Genomic DNA, 21931 nt, shown 5'->3' on the forward strand with positions numbered 1-21931 from the left:
ATTTAAGAAGCAGCTCGTTGAAAACCAAAAGAGGGAGAAACAAATGAAAGGGAGGGTTCGTGAGTGTCTAAAAAGGTGCGTCAGAGGTTGAAGAGGGGATCGAAGAAAAAGAGGATAAAGTGGCGGAGGTTGAGCAGGAATGAGTCAGGGGGTTCAGGGAGGTTCAGGGAGGTTCATGGAGGGGGAAGGGGGAGTATGGGAGGAAATGACGAATCGAGCAGCTAATTCTTTGCGATTGGTCGCCTCGATCGAGTGCGAAAGTCACAATCGCACTTACGACGATCGTATCACGCTCGGATACTTTCAGAGGCAACCTCAGACGCGTTAGTTTTCGCGCTTGGCGACTTTACGACCGTCGACTCTTCTTCTTCTTCTTCTTCTTTTTCTTTTTCTTCTTCGTCCTCTCGACAGGAGGAAAAAGAGAACGTTGCTTCACGGATTTATTCAAGCTCGAACGCGCCGAGGAAACCAACGGCACGCGAGTTCTCTTTCCAAACCACCTTCTCCTTTTTCCTCCTTCCACCTTCTTTTATACTTTTTATTCTCATTTTCTTTTTTATCTCGTGTCTTGACCTTTTATTTGTATATTTTACCCGAGTATTTATATATTTCTTAACCTCTATCTTCGATTCGTAATACTTGTTTGGTGTATATTTTTTTTAACATTCATTCGTGTCTATTATTAAAATAATTTGTATATTCTTTATATTTATTTTGTCGTCTCAATAATTATAGACTATTCTGTATGTAGTTTCTATTTTATAATTAGTTAGTATAGTTTTGCTGTTACTTATAATTGAATATTTAGATACAAAAAAAATATAGGATGATATAATAGATAATAAAAAATATTGAACAACACGAATCTAATGATTAAAATACTTTTTAAGCATTATTAATTATTATTATCAATATATTTCTTTTTTTAGATCCTTTACATAATTGCTCCTTATTTTTGTATTTCATAGATATACTATCACTAAAAAATAATTTTACTTTGACCATATAATTAAATATATTATACAAATAAAAACAAAATATAGATGATAGACAGATAGAAAATAATTAAATAATACAAATTCAAAGATTGAAATATGCGTCATATCATTCATAAAGTTTAATTTATTTCTTTATAGTATATACATTATATATATATATAATAATATCACAAGGTTCTCGTAAATGAATACATAAATAGAATAAATGTAGGATGATAGGTAAAAGAAAATATTAAAGAAGATAAGTCAGAAGGTATAAATACTTGTTAGGCATAGGTCTTTCAGCGTCTTACAATAGACCACCTCTTCCATCATGGACATTGTTACGGATGCTGTAGTAGCCCGGGTGTGTCGGCATACTCGTGACCGCAGAGGTATCAGAGTGCGGCCCGGCACGGGTCAACCGCAAACCGACAACGTCCACGCGCTTCTCCTCCCTTTCCTCCTCCTCCTCCTCCTCCTCCTCTTTTACTATATTCTATACTACTCTGCTCTATACAACAACTCTCTTCCTTTCTCTTTTCATCTTTCATTGGCTTCGTCCATAACACACAAACTCCTCTCTCTCTCTCTCTCTCTCGTGTCCAACCACGTCGTCATAAATAACGTTTCCACTCTAGATAAAACGAGAGAAATAATATATGTATCCTGAGAGTACCTCCGACAGGATCGTATTAGAAATAACAAGTTAGTTTATTCTAATCTAGACGTTTATAGCAGTTTCACTCGATCATTTTTGATTTCAATTTCTTACAAAAGATATTTGTGTGAGTATGTGTATAAGCAAATAATGAGCATTTATGTATGTACATTTTCTAACAATTTTTATTGTTGTTTACTTTTCAATACGTTTACAATCATAATACACATAAAAAAAATATGTTTGTGTAAAAAAGAAGGGAAGATGTAGGACAGGTGCAAGAGAATAATTGCAGATGTTCGATATTTAATTACAATTTGTCCAAGTAACTTTGTATACTCTCTTTCTGTTCTCCTCTCTTCTTATTTTTCTTTCTCTTCTTCTTCTTCTTCTACTTCTACCTCGTCGTTGTCGTTATTGTAAACGTTGAGTTTGCGGTGAAACCCCTCGACGTCTGATCGAATCTCTCGAGATCTCTTTTGTAAAACTAAATAATTCGTTAATTAGGTATTTCTTCCTTCTCTCTTTCTCTTTCTTTTTCTTTCTCTCTCTCTCTCTGTCTCTTTCTCTCTTTCTTTATCGCCTTCCTTCTGTCACTTGAATTATAGCTATGAATTTAATTACGATATTAATTATTATTTCATTTAATCGTAAGAGAAATTCTCAAGACAAACAATAGCTTTTAAGTTTTGATCGGTTCAATAAATTTTTATTAATTACGATTGTGATAATCAAACGCGATAATATTATTTGAGATAATAAATAATCGAGAAAAATTCGACGGATATATTTTTCTTTTCTTTCTCTCTCTTTCTCTTTCTCTTTCTCTTTCTTTTTTTGTTTTGTATCCTTTTTCGATCCCGTTGTTCGCGTTAAGCCGAATGTCGGGGACGATTTCGCGATTTAACGACTTAATAAAGCTGCCTGACTAACGCTAGAGGGGAAAGAAAGAGAGAGAAAGAGAGAGAGAGAGAGAGAGAGGGAGAGGGATGAGAACGTCGAGGGGGGTGACTACGAGGTTTCGGTCATAAGTCGGCGTGAGTTTATGCGAGGAATATAGCAAGGAGTATCCTTGAAGCAACCAACCAACCAACCAACCAACCAACCAACCAACCAACCAACCCCCCACCTTCGCATATTCTCTTTTGACCACCCCGCGCTTATTATTTCGATCCGACACTCGGACCACTCTCTATGGTGGCTCGTAAAAGCTGAGCTAGAACGTTACGTTAGTGAGTGAGAAAGAATGAGAGAGAGAGAGAGAGAGAGAGAGAAAGAGAGGAAGAGAGAAAAAGATATGTTCAAAGGGCTCGCCTTTATTATTTATTCCACCGTGAGTCGTAAAAAAGCCGGCGTTCTACGGATTTATCGTAGAATTATTGAAATGAGAGACACTGCTTTTCTCCTCGACATACATTCTCTCTTTCTCTTTCTTTCTTTCTATTTATTTGGATTTTTTTTCTTTTACTTTTGAATGGCTGACCACCACCGCGAACGCTTTACGAGGCGATATATTTTATTCGAGCTTGGTATATATGTTTATATATTTGTATGCTATGTGTCTCTGTGTGTGTGTGTGTGTGTATGTGTGTTTGGTATATAACGTGGCAAGACGATTCGCGAGAACTGACTATCCACACGGTCTCTGTGTATCTTCTTTGACTACATGTCGCGGTAGATCATCGAACGTACCAAGAGGATCGAGATCGACGAGCGGTCCAATCGAATTTCAAGCCGATCGAACTTGTCCTGTTACGGATCGACGACTACGAGAGTCGCACGACTGGAAAGAATTCTTTTGAGAATTGTTGACGAAAGAGTAAAAGGGACAGAGAATGATAAATAGAAGGATAACAAAAAATATATATAATTATACATGTGTGTATCTACGTGTAGCTTTGTACGGTTTTTTTTCTCTCCTCTATTTTTTTATTCATTTCTGTTATATCATTTTCTAGTAATATTTGTTCTTTTTTATTTTTTTTTTTTTATTTACACGGTTAAATCGATTCAACACCATAATTACATACCAACGTTAATATTTATTTCTTTGGAAAATAATTTATATTAATTGCAGTTAAAATAAATAATATAAAATTATGTGAGAGAGAATGAAAAAATGTGGATATAACGAAAGTTAATAATAAAATGTAAAAAAAAATTGGAGAAAATAGAATTCAAAGGACTTGTTTGAATTTTTTTTAACGTTGATTTTTACTCTCTCTCTTTCTCTTTTGTATTTATTTGAGTAAATATCAAATTACACGAATAACAAATCAAAATTGTTTTCTAATAATAAAAATTAAAATTAAACAGAAAGAAATTGGAGAAAAACAAAATCTTCTTCGAAGGGTTTTGTTGATTTTCAATCTTTCTCTCTCTTTCTCTCTGTCACTTACTCAGTTGTAATTTAAAAAAAAAAAAAAAGAATAAAAATAAAAATGTGAGGTAGAGGTGTAATTGTATGTTTAGTTGACACACTCTCTTAGTCGTCCTCGTCGTAGTCGTAGTCAGGTTCGCGAGTCAAGATAATCCGCGGTCCAAATTGGCAGGATTACACGTTCCAAAGACTAGGCCACGTCCTCGAGATTGGCTGGATTACGCGGATGTAACGCACCTCGTGAGAATAGCTACGTGCCCGATACGCCACGTGCAAATACAGGTATTATCGGGTATTACTTCCTTAGGACTACGAAGTAGTATCGCGTGCTTTGAGAAATCTACCTCAAGGCTCGTCACGCTTCCGATTATTTGCCCCGATGTTTTGCTCCCACTTTCTTCATCCTTATCATTTTCTTACAATGTCATAAAGAGAGTCAGAGAGAAAGAGAGAGAGAGAGAAAAGAGAGAGAAAGATATTTCATTCTGTCTTCTTTTCTTTTTTTCTTTTTAATTTAATTTCAATTTAATATCTCGACAAATTTTGTTTAATGTTAATTATGTTATCAAATATAGAATGATTTATTATATTTATGTCTTAGATGATTCACCACGTATTAAATCAAACGTAGACGTAAAATAGGGGATACCAAGTTATATTAGATTTTCTATCATCTTTTTTTCTTATATTTTTTTTTTTCACCAAAAATGCTCGCGTTAATCTTTCTCACACTTCACTTGCTAGGATGGTTAACATTGCGTGTCCTATCTGTTAGTAATAAAGATATTTTACACTTTCGCTAGGGTTCCTGAAATTGGAACTTCTATCTCCCTTCTTCTATTTTTTGTTTTTTTCGATAAAAACAGTTCTCTTGTAAATAATATTATTAATAATATTGTAATTATTAGAGTATATTTAATATAACGGATATTTTTATAAATATTATTCTAATCAAGATTTACAAAATTATTATTGTATTGAAATAATAAAAAAAAAAAAAGACAAAACAAAATTAATTAATTATTCATACAATCGTAATATCAGTATCGTGATTATTTCATTTTCTCTCTCTCTCTCTCTCTCTCTCTCTCTTACGAGTACTTAGATAATTCAGCTAATAAGGCCGATATGGTAGCGCTCGTTCGAAACATAAATAAGTAAGCTGTACCGAAATCGTAATGTTCCCCAACACGGTACCGGTATAAAAATTAAAATTAGCCCGCTAGAGTAAAAAGAAGAGACGAAGTAACATAACACGTTAGAAAGAGAGAGAACGCTTTAGTTGGGGGTGGGAGAGTTGCAAGGGTAGCGAGCACCCCAACGAGTATTATGCAAAGCCACGAGCAATAAAAATAACATATTACAAAGAAGAAAAAGAATGAGAGAAAGAGAGATAGGTAGAAGTTTTAATCCAATATTACTAAGATAAGTCTAAACCCTCGGTGGAGAAAAAGATTTCTTTTGTGTAACGCAACCCCCCCGGCTTTACATTGTGGTTATTAGAAAATACTCTTTCTTTACCAGCGCATCGCCAAGGGGAAGTTTTTCTTCTTCTTCTTCCATCTTTTACTTCGAATTCATACCCACATCTTTTTCTTTTTTTTTTTCTAATAACAAGGACATATATAAATTTTTAAAAATATCTCATTCCATCTCTAAACTTTTCATTTTTATCGATGATGTCATATCATTTGGTGGAATTTGCCTATTTATTTGTTTTAATCATCTTTTTCTCAAATTTTGAACTTATTTATTCTAATATCGGACGTTTATTTTCACGCGATAGTAATTTTATAATAATAATAATAATAATAATAATAATAATAATATAAGTAATATATTTTTTGGGATAAATATTTAATATAATTGCGATAAAAATTGTAAGAAATTTTCGAAAGTTTTAAAAATAGAGTTAACATCTTCTCTATTTTATGAAATCGAATACATAAATATACATATATGTTATGTATTACATGTATGTGTGGGGAATTGATCGAATAGTAATTGAGAAAAAACGTAGTCGACCGGGAGATATTGCTAAAGTACTAAAGATAACGAACCTAATAATTTTGTTGAATTTGTCGATCCGTAAAGTATAAAATGTTCCCGATTTTTTTCTATTCCTTTTTTTTTTTTTTTTTTCGTTTAAAAAAGAGGGAAGTGGAGAATCGCGGTAGAAAGAGAAAGAGAAAGAGAAAGAGAAAGAGAAAGAGAAAGAGAAAGAGAAAGGGAAAGGGAAAGGATATGGAGAATTCTCGAAAAAAAAGGGCTCGCGAGATGTGGAACAACTCGCCCCTTTCTTTTATCTCCCTTTCCACTCGACGGTGTGAAATCGGACAAATCCAATCCGACTGACAGGATTGCAACGATGTGAAGGGCGAGCAAAGCTGGAAGTGGAAGAAAGTGCTGGGTGCGTGGTAGGGAATGAAGCTAAAAATAACAAAAAAAAAAAAAAAGAGAAGAAAAAAAAACGTACGTACAGAGCAAAAAAGAGAGAAAGAGAGCGAATAAGTAGAAGAGAAAGAAGTAGAGAGTAGGAGAAAAGAAAAAAAGGAAAGGTTCGTGGGTCCTCGTAAAAATTTATAATTTGGAAAATATCGTTCCGTTCTTGGATTTCAGGCAGCAATCGAGTTTATAAAGCGAGAAATCGAAGGGTCGAATCTACGTTAAAGAGAGAGAAAGAGAGAGAGTGTGTGTAAGAGAGAGAGAGAGAGAGAGAGAGAGAGAGAGAGAGAGAGAGAGACGGTGACGACGATAACGGCGAAAGACTTTTGACGAAAATTGAAGTCGTTGTTATGACGGGAATTGCACGCGACGAGGCTTTACGATACGAGGGTGCTTCTCTCTCTCTTTTTCTCTTTCTCTCTCTCTCTCTCTTTCTCTTTTTCTTTCTCACTTGCTAGGCGTTTGCAACTTTTCGAAAGGATGAGAAGATAGTCACGAAAAAAGGAACAATTAATGTTAAAGAGCAAAAATAGTGCATCAACGGGCGTTTTAGTATTACGATTACTATTATTATTATTATTATTATTATTACTATTATTTTTGGTTAGAAGGAAAGATGTTGGAATCGTATAATTTAAAAAACAAAAAGTATTTCTCACAAGAAATGATTTTCCCATAGATGCTTAAAAGTTCTCTTTCTTGTCTGTTTCTTTCTCTCTCTCTCTCTCTCTCTCTCTCTTTTTTCTTTTACATTTTTGTTATTTGGAGAGTCGAAATACGGTAGCAACGGATGCGATAAGATGTCGTAATTTAAAAGATAGCGTAGTCCACTCCTGGATTATACACAGAGGCTTCCTTGTGTCGTATTTTTTTTCAAGTCACGTGCCATGTTTACTTTTAAAAATCCGGAAGTTGACGAACTAGAAAGAATGTACAGTAGAAAGATAAAGAGAGAGAGAGAGAGAGAGAGAAAGAGAGAAATGAAAGGTGTTACTAAATATTATAAAAAAAAATAGATCAAATTAAATATGAAAGAAATAAAAGGAAAACATTAGAACAAAGACAAAATCCAATTGAAAGATAGAAGATAGAAGAAGATAAAAGATATGCCGAGATTCGATAAGGGGACAAGGATATCATTCGCACATGCAACGATAATATACGTATGTGCATATGTTTCCAAAGAGGGAGAGAGTGTGAGAGAGTGAGAGAGAGAGAGAGAGAGTTATACGCTGCAACAACATCAGAGAGCATTTAATCCGGAATGCCGAATACCGAAGTAACAAGCAGATCGTAGCCAAAGCGAGCATCGAGCCGGCCCCGAGCGATAGATTTAGGCAATGCGCGAAAACGGGGTTGCAACCCTCCTCGCGCTTCCTCGTTGCACCCTATCCCTCGTCGGGCCATTAATAATATACCCATATTGGACACAATTCACCTTGAAATTAACCGGCAGCCGATTGGTAAGCCCGTACCAAATTGACTTCGAAATTGACAATTTATGATCGCATGATTTTACTCTCCAACTATCTCTCTCTCTCTCTCTCTCTCTCTCTCCTATATCCTATTTTTTATTTCAAAAAAAAAAATGTTTGAATTAAGTGCACTTATCGTATACAAATATTTTCTTCAATTTACTTTTCAATATGTTGACTTTTTTCTCTTATTTCTTATTTGAATTATTGTTAGAATTGTAGACATAAAAAGAATTGATTTATTATTTTTTTTAGATAATTTTTTGTTAGATTTGTAAGACAAAAATAAATTGGATTAAAGATATTGGTATGTTAGTATATAATATTACAATACTAAATTAGATATATATATATATATATATACTATATCTACTTACTATATTAGATTTCTCTTTATTTTATTTATATTAAATTTATATTAGATTACTATATTAGATATATATAATATTGTATTATTAAATTAGATATACTTAGATATATTATATCTAATTGATTTAAAAGATATTAAAATTATCATAATATAACATAATTATTATTGACATATCATTTTATTTTATATTATTGGTATTTTAGTAAAACAAATATGAAATTGATTTAAAAATGATGGTATTGGGTATCGATGATGATTTTTGTTTGTTTTTGAATTAACTATCAGTGAAATCGTATATACATATAGAAATAATATTTGTGCGTGTTGTAAAGAAAACTTTCCAAAATCTCTCACGAATTCCGATCTTGGGAAAAGGCAGCTTTCCACGGAAGCAACGTGGAGTAATTAAGACAATTAAGGCGGACGTCGTAAATCGTAATGCGCGCATCCTCTTAAAAAGAATCGAGATAGATATCGGATCACGGATCTTCACGGGATCCATCGTGTGCCCATACATACATTGCAAGAGGAAGAGTAGGGGAAAGAAGGATTCATTTCGTTTCTATCTTTCCTCTCATTGCATTGTCTTAAACTTTATGATGAACTATTATTTTCTTCTGACAATACTTTACATGCTAATAATAACGGTTTGTTCATTATTATCAACGTTTCTTCTCATTAAATTCGATATACATAGAAATTAATAAAAGTAGAAAGAAATAGATAATGCATTTGAATAAACAAATTTGTTCGGATAAAAAAATAGATTATAACATTGTCGCAAAAGTTTATTATCTTTTTTTCTTCTTCTTTTATTCAACTTTTACGTGCATAATTTTTTATATTTTTTAATATCATTTTAAATTAAATAGCGGATTGTGATATATATAATAAAAAATAAAAAAATAGTAAATTATAAGATTATTCTTTTATTTTAATTAATTTATTGTATTTTTGTAATTTGCAAATTGTAAAAAAAAAATCATAGATATTAAAATAATAAATAAAATAAAATAAAATAAAATAAAATAGAAACAAAATAATTAGGCATGTACAATAATGAAGAATAAGGTAAAAACTTGACAAATGAGGAAAAGAAATACCTAAATTTCTAATACATTTATTTAGAAATTTAACTACGAGTAGAATAAGTCATCGACCTATATGTAAATGAAAATAATATTTCATGTATAGAAACATGTTAGAATGTTCGGAAAGGTGCGACGATCTAACGAAGTCGATGGATCGTTGCACGCCCAGTCGTCTGTAAAAGCCTTATAATTCTCCCTCTTTCTCAGACACATAGCAACAAATATACATTCACATAGATAGAAACATACATATACGTATCTATATATAAAACACAAACATAGATATAAGGTATATCGTCCTGCAGCTCTTTCGAAACGTCTGCTCTTGGAGATCGTAGTAGCAAGGATCATTAAGGCGGAGAAGCTCGATCGAATCGAAAGGAGGGCCTGGTTGGTTGTTGTTGAGTAGAGAGCACCTGGCCTCTGATCAACGCAAATCCCACACGCGATTCGGCGCGAGAAACGCCGCTTACAAGATCGTAACCGACGAATCTAATCACGATTTTCGATCGAAAGAACGAACGAACGAACGAACGAACGAATGAAAGAACGTACGATGATATTTCTTAGATCTACCGACCTGCAGTTTGTTTTCAAGGTACGAATCGCCAGGGTAATTACAATTTCCATTCGCTCGCTTTTACTTGTTTTCATTACTGTTCCAACGACAACTCTAATGTTACGCGTGTATTTCACTTGGACAGTATTATTTTTTTTCAATGATATACTCATTTTAATGATCACTGTAATTGCTACATGTGTAACATTCGAGTAGGTATAGTTTATATACCATTTGATATTCATCTTTCGTTAACAAGCGCACCTGTTTCGAAATAATTATTTTTATATACTTTTATGAATACTTTTATTCATTTTTCAGTTTTCTTTTTCTTCTTTTTCTATTTTTTCCTTTCTTTTTTTTTTTTTTTTTTTTTTTTTAAGAAAATAAAAAATGTGATCTCTTTCATATAACGAAACGTTGTTTCTAACAATTACAACATTCAAGCTTCTCTCGAATCTCGAATTTCTTCAGGCAGAACCGTTGACAGTAATACGAACGGAAACGTAATTTATGGTGAAAATACACTAGAAGTTCTCTATCCAAGATAGTTATTAGACTCGGTAGAGAGAGAGAAAGCGTGTTTTCGTTCCGCGTTGCAGATAGCCGATCGGTTCTATTTATAATACAATTCTCTTTTCGATTTCAAATTGCTCAGATTAGAAAACGCACGTTGAGCGTTGGCATTGCGACAACTACTTTGCTAACGATTTTCATATTTTTTAACAATCTCGCAATAGAAATTATTTCAATATCAAACGATTGATATTAATTAACGTATACAAATAAAATAATAGAATTATTTAATAATAAGTAGAGAAAATATTGACAGTAGATGTTAATTTTTCATTAAAAGAGAAAGAGAAAAGAAAAAGAGAAACGAGTTTAGATATTAAAACAAACAATAAAGGAACAAATTAATAAAAAAAAAAAAAAAAAAAAAACTCATGGATATCGTATACCGTGAAAAAATATAAAAAGAATCGATATACTTTGAAGTCTTCTAAGTTGTACCTGTCGCATTATCTGTCGATATTGTAAATAAAAAACATAGTTGCTCGTGATAGTGGATAAATGAAATGAAAAAGAATAAAAAAAGGGTTAACGTTTGGTTCTTTCCGAGGATTTTCTGGTTTCGTCGGTTTATACGCAAACAAGTGCGTATTATGAGGATCTAAGCGTTCGAGAGTGCGTTCTTGTTTTCGGTGTAACTCGAAGCTAAGCGGTTTAAGAGATCAACGCCGGTATAAACCGGCCGTCTGAGAATCGTTTGGAGATATCTTGTGCGTGAGAGGCGTCAGAGAAGAAGAAGAAGAGAAGAAGAAGAAGAAGAATAATAACAGGAGAAGGGGTGGGGGGAGAAAGAGGAAAAGAAGGAGGAGAGCGAATGAGCGAGTGAGTGCAAAAGAGTGTATGTCTATATGTACAAGTATACGTGAGTGCGTTTGTTCCTGTATTCCTATGTTCATGTGTGTGTATGTGTGTCTGTGTGTGTGTGTGTGTGTGTGTGTGTGTGTGTAGGGTAAAGAGAAAGAGATAGGGAGGATGAGGAAGACTCTGGGCAAAGTGAGAGGGCTGGCAGAAAGACGGGATGAAAAATTAGATTTACAAATCTGTCTTGACTACTATGAGATTGCTCGCTTACCAAACAGCGATTCTCAACTCTTATTAATATCTTTTTTACTATTTATATAAATAATCATTCAAACATTATTTCTTTATTTTCGTGAAAATATGAATTATTTTGTAATAAAATAAAATAAGATATATATTTGATTATTATTTAAAATGATTGGTGTATTAGTTGTTGTATATATTGTATAAACTTATATAATTCTAATCGACGATATTTATTTAGAATTTCTTTTGAATTAATAATCTTTGTCTTAGATCAAGAAAATGATATAGTATAGATTATTTTTATTCCGTGATTTTATTAAATATCACATATATAGATATAGTTTAATTTAAACATATTTGTAATATATCAAAATAGATTTTGTATTTTTTGTTTTCTTAATTAGAGATAGAAAAATTGAAAAGAAAGATATATTTAAAAAGGATATAATGCTTAGGGAAAAAAATGGGAAGTTGAGAACCAGTCGATGCATCGTCCCATCATAGGTGCTATATCGAGAGCAAAGAAAGGTTCACGAGAAGAGTGGATAGGGTAAGCAGCAACGAGTTAAGGATATTTTCTCGCTAAAGCAAAAGATCGCGTTTTGTTTTGTGTACGTTAGAAAGACGAAGACGTTTGTTGGGACGTATGTTATGTATGTAGATATATCTTTTGAACGCGTGTGGTGTGTCTGACTTTCTGGCGCCTGCCGCCTATGAAAAATGAACGTCCCTGCTAACCGCACGGGGCATCAAGCTACCACCACCATCACCATCACCATCACCATCACCATCGCTATCACCATCGCCATCACGAACGTATAGATTGTTTCAAGAAAAGAGATTCTTTTATATTTTCTTCCTTTCTATTCTCAACCTCTCGATGAATCTTTCGACCATTCTCATGGCTTTTATATCTTGCGGTGACTGAAGACTATATAGGTATATATATATAATTCTTTTTTTTTCTTCGAAATTTTATTTAACATATGGGATAGATTGAATTTGAGAAACGAGTAATTTCAATATCTTGCGTATTGTTTGTTATCGAAATAATTAATTTTCAGATTGTATTATTTTACTATTACTACTTTCAATAAACTATTATTATTTTCTTTTCATATTAATAAACAACGTAAGATATTTAAGATATTTATAATACAAATTATTAATCATATTATAGACATTTATATATTTTGTAATTTACGCTCGAATTAGTTCTCGAAAATCAATTGGAATAGAAAGAAAGAAATTTTGTGTTGGGTAGTTAATTCTTTCAAAGTTCATCCTAATGACTTTTCGTTTTCCCTTAGTCACGTAAAAGCTTGCTTGCGTTCTTGAAACGTTCACACGATATCATCTACTTCTAGATTAGTGGCTAACTTTCTCGAATCTTTTTTTCGGTTGAAAACACAAGGTCCCGGGTGTGTTTCTTTGATGGATCCGCGCAACACACAGTCCATTCGAATAGAATCTTTCTGTTTCTACTCTCTTCCCACACCCTCAACCCCTCTTCCATTTCTTTTTTTTTCTTTTCCATTTTCTTTACTCTCTTCATGCTTTATTTCTATCGTTTCCATTCTTTAAACTCGAAGTAATCTCCGAACGGAGGGGTCGGTCAAAAATTTTAATGTTCAGAAAAAAAATCAAAACAGCCCAGTGAATTCAGCCGGAAAATCATCGTTAAAATCTCACTTTTCTACATGAAATATCACAATCGATCGATTATTATATTATTTCACTGTATTCTTTCGAATAAAACTGAATAGAAGATTTTTCTTGGATGGATTCACGACTTATTATTAGATATCTATAACGTATATAAACAAATCGGAGAGATATTTAATAAAAATATTGAACAAATTATAAGAAGTCGTACAATGTTTAGATATACGATTCGTAAAAGAAAACGAAAGAAGAAAAATACTTGTTGAATAAAATACGTACATATATGTTTTGTATTTATACTCTTGTGATGACTTTGATTGTCCTTTTTTTATTGAATATATAATAAATAGAGTTCATGCGTCGTAAAGTTGTTCGGTATCTCTGTTTTGTTTATGTACACGAACGTTTGAATAGAAGACGATCGTAGTCGTTCGAATGCGACAGTCGGGGTAAGAATGTTACCTCGAAAACAGGTGTCTCTAACCACAGTAACTCTCTACCACTGTACAGCTCCAGGCCAGGAAGACCCCCAAAGAGAGCTTCCGTTGGTTTGAGCCTCGCAGCGAGTCACCTAGCAGCGGCTGCTGGTCATCATCCACAGCATTCCTTGAAAAAACACAGGATGGACAACGGCGATTACTATGAAAACGGACATCTAGGTAAGCTTCTATTTAAGCATCTATCTATATATTTAACTCCTTCCTTTGCGGAAGACTTTAATAGGCCTATTGAAAGCCTTACATCTCATTATTTTGTTTTTTTTTTTATTCATTTTAAAATACTACTTTTTTTTTTCATGGTAATGAGATCTTGTGGAATATTTTTAGAATCTTCGTTATTTATGTAATATATATATTTATACTTTTTTTTTAAGAACGTAGGTGTTATAATGAACTATTCATTTGCTAAATCGATTAACCTCAATTTTAAAATTATTATACATTTTATTATTAAAATGTTTAAATTATAATATTTTAAATAACTTTTCTTAATGATGAAGATTAACCTTTATCATTTATATATCAAGTTCAAAACTTATTAACTCATCTATGTATATTACTTAATTAATTTTCTTTTCTTTTAATTTAGTATCGTTAATCGATTAGGTAAATGAATGGGTCACGCGTGGTGGGTCAATATATATAATTTATTTTAAACAAAGGACACATTAACGTAACAAGTTATTGCAATCGTGTTTCAATATTTTGAATATTATATAATTATTTACATATTTTAATACGCTAATTTATGATTCTAATTAGATAATTCAAGTATAGATCATACTTGAGGAAGTTACTTAGGATTGGTAGTTCTGATCGTAAACGGACAAGTAAAGTGCGCTTTGCGTACGCGTAAACGCAAGTAACTCTGGGTTGCAAGGGGTACACACTTGATTACTGCCATCCGTGTACACGGCGGTCCAACAGTGACCCCTAGCGATCAATTAATTAGGGGAATCAAACACACTTGGAGTGAGCAAATTAACTGCAACTGCAGCCTCGTGTTGCGGCCTGCGGTGACGGCGGACGCGCTCGCCGATATATCGGAATACCGCTACTGATATTATACCTACTCTACACAGCTGTGTACCTACCTAATATCCTTTCTAAGTGCGATTCTCGAACATTTGTATTTTTTTTTTTTTTTAGTTTGTATAATTACCAACATAAGTATAATTAAGAAATTCGTAGATTCAAATATGCTGACTATTGGAACATTAATTATTTTCAACAAATAATATTTATAATATATCATTTTAAATAGTAAAAAGAGATCTCAAAGATCATTTTGATCATATAGAAGGTTTAATAATATTTTCTTCTTGTGATATCAAAAATATAAAATATATAATTTTGAGTATAAACCGCGAATGAAAATAATATAACATAAAAATCATAGAATCGATCGCATTATACAATATTCGATATAAATTAGATAGATTCGTTTGGGTGTTAATCTTATTTCACGTATGATGCGATGTTAAATTGGGAGAAATTGAGAAATTAATCGGAAGTTACGTTTTGGTTTATGTATCCTTGGTATGAAGAGAGGAAGAGCCAGGACGACATCTATTCTAACATTACGGAGAGAGAATCGTTAAACTTGGTTGGCAAGCAGCATACACCTAAACCTATCTACATACACCGACACCCCTCCTCTCTCCCCCTCCCTCCCCCCTTCATCATACGTATACATATACTTGCATACATAGACATACATTTACCTGGGTAGTGGTACGTACGTAGCTACATGCCGATAGGCGAACGCAGTTCGGAAATTGTTTAAGCAAATAATCGTGAACATGCCCGTCGACCAATTTTACGAGCAAATACGTTTCACGGGGCAACGTTAATGAATTAATGCTGCGGCGTTCGCGGTCCGTGCCTCCAGCCAACCAAGCTCGTCGGGGTAAACGTTGAAACGGCCGACAATTAATTACGGCCGTGCGGTAATTGTATAATTGTTTTACGATTGGAACCACCCATCGTACCTTCATACCTAACGATCATTACATTCGTCGAACTAGCCAATCTTTCCTTCCTTTCGTACAATCACACGTTCGATTACTTAACATAACTTAACTTTTAATCTGTTAAAGAGAAATTATATTCATCATACATAATTGAACTATAATACTTATTATTTTAATGTTTAGATTTATACGAATTGTCTTAGAATTTTTATCAATGGAAAATATCGATTATTTTGAAGTAAACGTTACAGATCAATTAATTAAAGTTATCTTACTAAATATCTTTGATTCTATGTAATGATCGAAAGTAAGATCGTAGAGAGAGAGAGAGAGAGAGAGAGTTCGTGAAATTTTAGTTGTCGAAAATGTTCTGTGACGAGATTCGAAGGTGTAAAGTCGACTCCAGAAAAGCGATGGGTCATCGTGATAGGTACGTGGGTTACAACAGTGAAATAGAGATAGATAGATAGATAGATAGATAGATAGATAGATAGATAGATAGGTACAAAGAGAGTAAGCGAGAGAGAGAGAGAGAGAAAGAGAGTGAGAGAGAGGGAACGAGTGGATCGTGTACGGGGTATCGGGGATTGCAATTTTTTCAATTTCGCTTGCCGTGCGAGCAGCACTTCCCATAACGCAATTAATAAACTCAACAAGCGAGATCCGATCCCGATATACCAGGAGCGTAACATCCATTCGGTGAACGGCCCGCACAATGGCCATCACAAATGCTCGTCTATTATATATACTATATACATATATCGTTCTGTCGATGTTGCTCGACGATACGCATCTATGTTGTCTCGACGAAATTAAAAGCGATGAGAAAAATAAATAGCTCCTGGCCAGGACCAACGTTCGGTATTACGAGGGTGGCAAGAGTGAGTGAGTGAGTGGAGAGAGAGAGAGAGAGAGAGAAAGACAGATAGATAGAAAGAAAGAACGAAAGAAAGAGAGAGAGAGAGAGAGAGAGAGAGAGAGAAAGAGAACGATAAGAAGGGATATGTTTGGCCAAAGCCGCGTGTCCATGAGAACCTTTTCAACCCCTAGAAAATATTACAAACAACCCTCTCAAATTTTACATTCGAGTAATATTCAGTAATATCTTTTATCTTTCTCTCTTTCTTCTTATTATAATAATTATTTTCTCATAAATATTGACATACACTTTTAATATCATTATTTTATATTTTCCTATTTAATATTATTATTGTTATAAATATATTTTTTTATTTTCACTCCTTCTCTCTTTCTCTCTCTTTCTATCTCTCTTTTTGCGTATGGAATTATCGATGGTGCTCGAACAAACGAGGAAGGAACGGAAGTCGATAGGACTCTTCGAGTCCGATATATCGGCTCCGGTATACGTGCCGGGAAGCTACGGTTAATTATTTAGCGCCCGCCGGTTACTGAAATATCATTAATCAAATTGGCCTCCTCGCGTAATTCGCATTACATCGGGGTAATGCATACCGAGTTACATATTAAAGCGTAAACTAAGCAAATTATCCGGCCATCTGCGCGTGTTCGTTGCGTCGAGTAGAAAGGGATGGTGATGGTGATGGTGGCGGTGTAGAGGGGGGCGGGTGGTGGTGGTGATAAACGGGAGGGGGGGGGAGGAGAGGATGGATATTAAAAAAAAAAAGGTAGCTAATATATAAGTTAACGATGATCAGTAAAGTTTATAAATATTATTAAATGACGTGAAACGCGATTGAAAACGCGAGACTAGGATGCAATTTCTTTAGTCGAATGACGATTTTCAAAGAAAGAAAATAGCCTGCTATAATATCAAGGCTATATATACGTTTAAGAGTTGCTTTACTTATTGTTGGTGGCAAGGGTAAAGAAAGAAAGAGTAGTCCAAGTAGAACGATCATCGTCTTGTAAAGAGAGTAACGCGTAAGAAAACGATAATGAGCTCGACGATAAGTACGCGTGAGAGCAGGTGAATCGTCAAAAAGAAGAAGAAGAAGAAGAAGAAGACGGATAACGTGACTCGAAGGTGTATCTTTATCGTCCTCGTTAACATTACTGAGCATTGAATTTTATGCAATTTCGAGAGATAGCACTACTTTACTTTCTTTATTATCTTTTTTTTTTTTTTAACACCGTTCATCGTCGATTATTCGTAAACGGGTGGATAATCAATTAATTTACAGGAAGTGTGTACGATGTTAAGTATCACTCTTTTGTAGTTTACTTTGTTTTGTAAAATTTCTATATTTTCTTTTTTTTTTTTTTTAAACTTCTATCTGATCTGAAAAAAAAAATTAAGGAATTTAATTATCATATATAAAATTGTGTTAAATAATGTAATTAGAGTTAATTTAGATTTAACGGATATGATACTTATCTCTGTGCGTAAATTTGAAATATTATATTGGAGATAATTTAAAGAGTTTTTAATCGTTGTCACAAGAAAAAAGTTAAATCTAATTATTATATACATAAAGTTATATGAAATAATAGTTGATAATCATTCTTATTTGAATCTCCTGCGTATTTTATTTTTATTTTATTTTTTTTTCTGCAAATCGTACTTCATCTTATCGGGGGGAAAAAAATACTGAAATCTTATTGTCATATTATATAAAATAGTGCGAAATAATAGTTGATATTAATTTTAATTTGACGTGTATATTATTTATCTATATTGTAATGCATTTGTAGGTAAAATATGTCTGAGGTAGATTTAAGAGTTTTTAATTTTCACCTAAACTTTGTTAGAGAAAGTGATATACATTTATAATATATTCGTAGTTACACGCGTGTACGTTTAAATATAGAAGATATTGGTGTATGTGTGTGTGTGTGTGTGTGTTAGTTGTTCACACCGATTGTAACTAACACACATGAAATATACGACTACCGTCAGCGAATGCTCATAAAAGCATTGATTAACCGTTGGCGGTCGTAGGTCGGGCAACGTGCACGGCTCGTGTACCAATAAAACCCGGCTAATAGTCGGCCGACATCGCTTCAATATCATTTGTCGGCCCGACCTGAAAGCTCTTTACGCGCCACGAGAGTTTTCACGAGACACGATCACGCGTGCTGTTGCTTTTGCTGTTACTGCTACTGCTACTGCTACTGCTACTGCTTTACCAATGTTGCTGCTGCTGCTGCTGCTGCTGCTGATGTTGGTGCTGTTGCTATTGCTATTACTGTCGATAGGATACGACGAACGTACAAAAATTTTACCCGCCTCTTTCTCGTATACGAACAGACACACGCTTACACATATACACGCATATGTATTACCTGTTTTTCCTCGCTATTTCGTACTATTAAATATGTTATATCGTTTAAACGAATACACATACATATACATACACACGCATATATATAGGTTGATAATTTTTGTAAATTATTTGGAAGCTTTTTTTTCCCCGCCACTTTTTGTGTTGACCACGTGTAAATAAATCCAATTTAAAAATGAAGATTAATTATTAACAAATTCGATAGAAATGTTTGTAGAAATTTTCTAATGATTATTTCATTTGATTTCTTTCTTTTCTTCTCTTTTTCTTTATTTTTTTTTTTCTTCTTTTCTACGATGTAAAATTCTTATTATAATTATTCATAATTGGAAGAATTTGATGTAAAATCGCTGAGGTTTTTAGATGTTAATACGGTCTGAGAGATGAATTAAGTGAGGAAAATACGCACGTGCGTGTCGAAGTTACGGAATTGTGGTTGAAAGACGGTCAGGTATCCGCGAAGTAATTAACAAATTGGGGAAACGTTGTGGATACCTTTTACTTCGTGAGAGAAAGGATCATCCTTTCTACCCCGTTCTATTTCTCTTTCTCTCTTACTCGTTAAGGGTTCTTATCGTAGCCGCGAATTAAAGGAGATGCGATTCCGGATATAGCGAAGGTGTATACCAGAGAACAGAGAGAATGAGAATGAGAATGAGAAAGAGAGAGGGAGAGAGAGAGAGAGAGAGAAAGGCAAGCTTCGAGAACCACTGAGGGCCGCACGTGGAATTTTCACCCTGCGGTCGGAAATTATACACCGCGTGCGTGCCGAGGGACGAAACCGAAACCGGCTCGGTGATTTGATGCGAAAGCGGAATAATCCGCGGAACGAAAACTGCCGATAATGTCGCGCAAAGAGAGACTCCAAGAGAATGATAGAGATATTGTTCTAAAGTATAAGACCAGATCAAATTTTATATGCAACAAAAAATTGTGTACTTTTATTTTGTTTTGTTTTGTTTTCTTTTTATTTGCTTTATTGTTCTTACTAATGAAACTAAACGAAAAATATTGATGATGTCGTGGAGAGTGAAACTCAAAGAGAATGATAAAGACATTGTTCTAATGTACGAGGAGATTAGATTAAATTTCTATTCAATTAAATATTCATACTTTTGTCATATTTTATTTTGTTTGTTTTTTTCTTTATTGTTGTTAATAAATATGAGGTAGGTACGGATAGACTTAGATAAGAATACATTTCTGACATGAATTTGCGCTTTTATATTTAATTGAAGATTCGTTGATTAGAGAGATTAATTTTCTTTTTAAATGTAAAAATTCCAAAAATTTCATTCCTTTCTTCCTTTTTCTTTTTTTTTTTTTTTTTTTTTTTTTACAAGTAGACACGCCTCGAGATTGGTATCGGACGATGCGTAGAAATACCTGCGCAAAAGGTTTGTCTTTAATGATCGCGCTTCTGCGTTAGATGCGTCCGGCTTGATTGTTTTTTACGAGAGGAAACAAGAAGAAGAGAGGAAGAATAAAAAAACTAAGAAATGAAAGAAGTAAAAGAAGAAGAAGGAGAAGAAGAAGAAGAAGGTGCGATCGTTCGTAGAGAAACGAGAGCGTGTTGTTAAACCTCTTCATTTTGGTAACAGAGTTACGGCTTTACCGCAACGTGTGCCCGTAAATCAAGCGCACCTCGAGAGAGAGAGAATCTCACTATCTCAGTGTCTTTCTTTCTTTTGATTTTTTTATTTCAGTTTTTGCCACCAAATCTTCCCATCACTCGGAGAGTAACAAAAAAAAAAATAAAAAGAAATAAAAATTATTTAAACGTTCACCTTTAACAACGTTACTTCATTTAACGCAAATTACTCTTCGCAAAATGAACAATAATGAAAATGGTTGTTGCTAATTTTGAAACATTATTTACTTGTTTTCATTCGATTTTTATTTCGATCGAAGAATATGATCGATCGATCGGTCGAACGGCGACTACACAACTGTGAAAATGATATCGATACATTAAAATGATGATTTGACAAGTAGTTCAGTTTCTTTTTCTTAGATTAGATCGATGATAATTAGAGAAATGATCGATCATCGACTCTAGTAAAAAAAAAAAAAAAAAAGAGAAAGAAAAGAATACAAAAGAAAAGAAAAATGGTGAATAAATAAATAAATAATTCTGTTAATTCTTCGAGTAGCTGTCATCGTAATCATGCACAGCAAGCACGTTGTCCGTGGTGTGCGTGACGAACATGTTAGGAAGAAGATGCGCGACCCGTTGCGGCTCCTGCTTGAACATAAAAGAGCACATAGGGTACTACACGGATACGTTTAAAGATGTCCGGTAAGAAAGAAAGAGATGGATAGATATTACGAGAAAATGAGATAGAGAGAGGGAGAGAGAGATTCAGCGTGTGTATATGCGAACGTGTGTACGAAGCTGCGAGGGCTGCCATAAAATCTGCGCCGTCTTTCAAAGCTCACGAAGGGAATTTTAGTACGACTTAATTACGACACACGTCTCTCCTCTCGTAACCATACTAAATATATATCTACAATCTTCTTTTTCTACGCGCGATTAGAAACCACAAATTCTTTATTTTATTCGTAATTTTTTTCTTTTTTTTTTTTTTTTTGCTTTTGTGTTCTCCTTTTACCAGGGAAAAAGTCTACCGTAAAATCAATAAAATCTGTAAAAATAATCAACAATCAAGACGGTTAGAGATCTTCGAAATGATCTTATTAAAAAACAAAAAGAAAGAACAAAACACAAAACACAAGTAAAAGAATAAATAAATAAATAAAATGTGCAGGTAATACGGATGAAAAAAAGAGGTGAATCGACAGGAAAGAAAACGAGGGACCATAGCAATTTCCTGGGATTGCATGGAGTAGTAGTAGCCATGGTATGGGGGGGGGATATGAGGAATGGGGGAAAGCTAAGAGTTAATCGAGGTAACGAAAAAAGAAAAATAAGTGGGGAATATCGCGAGAATG

The 21931-nt window shown here is 33.7% G+C and overlaps 1 protein-coding gene across 6 annotated transcripts in view; it reads left to right on the forward strand.

Moving 5' to 3' along the window:
• Positions 1 to 21931, forward strand: part of dac (dachshund family transcription factor) — a 218567-nt gene that overhangs the window by 77723 nt on the left and 118913 nt on the right. For 4 of the 6 annotated variants that reach the window (XM_089171329.1, XM_015317706.2, XM_015317701.2 and 1 more), the window contains one exon: positions 13754 to 13902. In XM_089171329.1, the coding sequence (XP_089027455.1) occupies positions 13754 to 13902 (149 nt within the window). The remainder of the gene's footprint in view (positions 1 to 13753; positions 13903 to 21931) is intronic. The other 2 variants (XM_015317702.2, XM_015317705.2) reach the window with 1 other exon arrangement.

The sequence above is a fragment of the Polistes dominula genome, unplaced genomic scaffold (genome assembly GCF_049000335.1).
Source record: "Polistes dominula isolate Pdom_NZ unplaced genomic scaffold, Pdom_raw_medaka contig_31, whole genome shotgun sequence".
NCBI lineage: Eukaryota > Metazoa > Arthropoda > Insecta > Hymenoptera > Vespidae > Polistes > Polistes dominula.